Genomic DNA, 2,823 nt, shown 5'->3' on the forward strand with positions numbered 1-2,823 from the left:
CAAAACCCTCGAGGAAACGATGAGCGTTGGTTTATCGGTTGGGACAGGAAAACCACGCTGTCTCGCCGGGTTTGTTCCAGGCCACTGAACCAATAAGAAGCCTTCGTCTCCTGCGGTTCTAACTGCCCGGCCGATCAAACCTCCCTGTGCCGCCGTGTATTCATTCCCCCGCGGAGTCAAGGACATAATGTGACACGTCTCCATCCTTGACTGACTTACATCGAGGCCACCATGCAGGAGTGCCACACTGGACTGTGTCTGTCTGTTTACATCATTACCTTTGTGCTGGGCTTCCCAGCCAACGTCCTCGCCTTCTACACCTTCTGCAAGAAAGTGAAGCAGAAACCCACACCGATCGACATCCTGCTCCTCAACCTGACCATCTCTGACCTCCTCTTCCTCGTCTTTCTGCCCTTCAAGATGCAGGAAGTGATGAACAACATGCGGTGGAACATGCCCTACCCCCTCTGCCCGCTGTCTGGCTTCATCTTCTACCTGACCATCTACAACAGCACCTTTTTCCTCACTGCGATCAGCGTGGAGCGCTACCTGGGCGTGGCTTTCCCCATCCAGCACACCCTGAAGAGGCAACCAGTGCACGCCGTCGCCGCCAGCATCTTCTTCTGGATTTTCTGCTTCATCCACCTCAGCATTGTGTTCATCGTGCCCTTTATCCCCTCTGACAACTCCAGCTCAGGCCACAATGCCTCTGCCATTGGTGACGACAAGAGGGAAGTGTGTTATGAGAATTTCACAGACAGTCAGCTGAAGGTCCTCCTGCCTGTGCGCCTGGAGCTCTGCGTGGTACTTTTCTGCATCCCCTTCCTGATTAGCAGTTTCTGCTACATCAACTTCATCAGGATTCTGTCCAAGCTGCAGCACATTGGCCGGCGCCGGCGTCTCCGGGCCATCGGCATGGCTTTAGGAACACTGGTGGTGTTCGCTTTATGTTTTGGCCCCTATAACGTCTCGCACATTGTCGGTATTATTATGTGGAAAAGTCCCAGCTGGCGAGACAAAGCCCTGCTGTGCAGCACCTTTAACGCTTGTCTAGACCCTCTTATTTTCTACTTTTCCTCCTCTGCTGTGAGAAAGACCGTGGGTAGTGTGATGAAAGTGGTTCGGAGACGCCTTAACAGGTGCATGTCCTGTCACATGCTCTGGGCCATGTGTAGGGGGATTAACAAGACTGCAAAAGATAAGGAACACAAACAAGAGGAGATCAATGCTATCTGAGCAGACTGAAAGAAAGCCGTGAGCAGCTGCCTTTACTAATTTTGTATTTCTTCATCCCTGGAAGCAGAAAATGAATGTCATGTTTATGTTTTTACACGTGAGAAAAGGACTTTGCATGCTATATACAGCAAACTGTTTGAGGAAACGAGACAAGAGAGGACACCTGTCTGTCTGAGCAGACCACAGAGACAGGTCACTTTGAACAGTCATATTCAAATGAAAAATCCGTCTTACATAAGAGCAGGATTTCATAAGAACTCAATGCAGTCAGGTGTTTTGGAGTGCTGCACCAACAAAATCAATATCTAAGCAACAGCTGCAGACGTCACGTCTTAGCAATAAGAGGTAATGCTTTCCCAACAGCATTGACCATGAACAGGAAATGTCGTCTGTTTGTAGCAACATGCTCATTATGTGTCGGCTGCCAAACTGAAGTGTGAGATCTTGAAGAAGACTCAAGTGTGTTGAAGATGGAATGGCTTTGTACGACCTTACAAGCACACATGCAGCTAATATGCAGTTTGCTTTTATGTGAACATATATTTGTGTATTTTGTATTTTGCATTACATGGCTATGACCATTTTCATGCAGATTTTAGTTTACATTATTTTTAATCTTACTAGGATTTGATTATATGATGTATATTATAACTATATGTGGCAATAAAGTAGCATAAATGTTTGAATATATGCATAAAATATACGTCCGAAAGTTGTATGACAGGTGTGACAAAATACAGAAGTACTATTTTCATACACAAATCATGTAAATAATGTATTTTGCATGATGTAGTTGTCATATAATAGGACATACATGTGTGAGCGTACATGAGCCGAAGAATAGAAAGTGACAACATCAAGACAACGACTATTTTCATAAACAAATCATGTAATAATAATAATAGTTTTGGAAAGAGTAACAAATGTGAACATTGCATGTTAATATCAACTGCATTACCTGAATGTAGATGTGATCACCAGATCAGTCATGGATACAATTTACACCTTTTTAAAAATTGACGTTCATAGAAAAATAAAATGAAAAATAAGCATGATTTTTCAGCAATAGCAAGTTTATTGAGCAGATTTTTGTTGTTGTTTTGACACCTCTAATCTGGTTGTACTGTAGATACATAATCTTGCTGTGAATGTAAAGGTCATTATTACTAGCAGTATTTGGTGCTCGTGGTAAGGTGGGCAGGCCTAAATTAAAAATCAACTTTCCCCAGCACCTGAATCAAGATCTCACCCAACACCGCACACGTAAACAATGCTATCACACAAGCGAGCGCTGGCATCGGCTGTAATCCCGTTTTGCGAGGATTAGGCCTGCGCGGAGGTTGAGCTGATCGCTGTATCTGTTTGACAGGTGGATCATGCATGAGGCATTCATTCTGACACACGGACCCGAGTGAACGACTAAGATGTGCGAACTATGTTTCTACTATAGTTGGCACAATTGAGCAGATCCAAAAACAAGCTATAGTCAGCACGCCACGGCGATAAGGAGTCACAGAGAAAAAAAATAGCTTTGATGTGCAGAAAGAAATCAGCATTGCATCAATGTTTAGAGGATATACAGTGGGA

At 44.3% G+C, this 2,823-nt stretch overlaps 1 protein-coding gene across 1 annotated transcript; it reads left to right on the top strand.

Moving 5' to 3' along the window:
- Positions 1-231: 231 nt before the first annotated feature.
- Positions 232-1,295, top strand: LOC116386906 (free fatty acid receptor 2-like). The gene has a single exon (XM_031853501.1). It carries the CDS (start codon positions 232-234, stop codon positions 1,234-1,236), a length of 1,005 nt encoding a protein of 334 aa, XP_031709361.1. The 3' UTR covers positions 1,237-1,295.
- The last annotated feature ends 1,528 nt before the right edge of the window (positions 1,296-2,823 follow it).

This window comes from Anarrhichthys ocellatus, unplaced genomic scaffold, assembly GCF_004355925.1.
Source record: "Anarrhichthys ocellatus isolate YVR2014 unplaced genomic scaffold, GSC_Weel_1.0 scaffold13, whole genome shotgun sequence".
Taxonomy (NCBI): Eukaryota; Metazoa; Chordata; class Actinopteri; order Perciformes; family Anarhichadidae; genus Anarrhichthys; species Anarrhichthys ocellatus.

What these genes read in the sequence shown, in the direction of transcription:
- LOC116386906 (XM_031853501.1), top strand. Translation starts at nt 232, where the DNA reads ATGCAGGAGTGCCACACTGGACTGTGTCTGTCTGTTTACATCATTACC.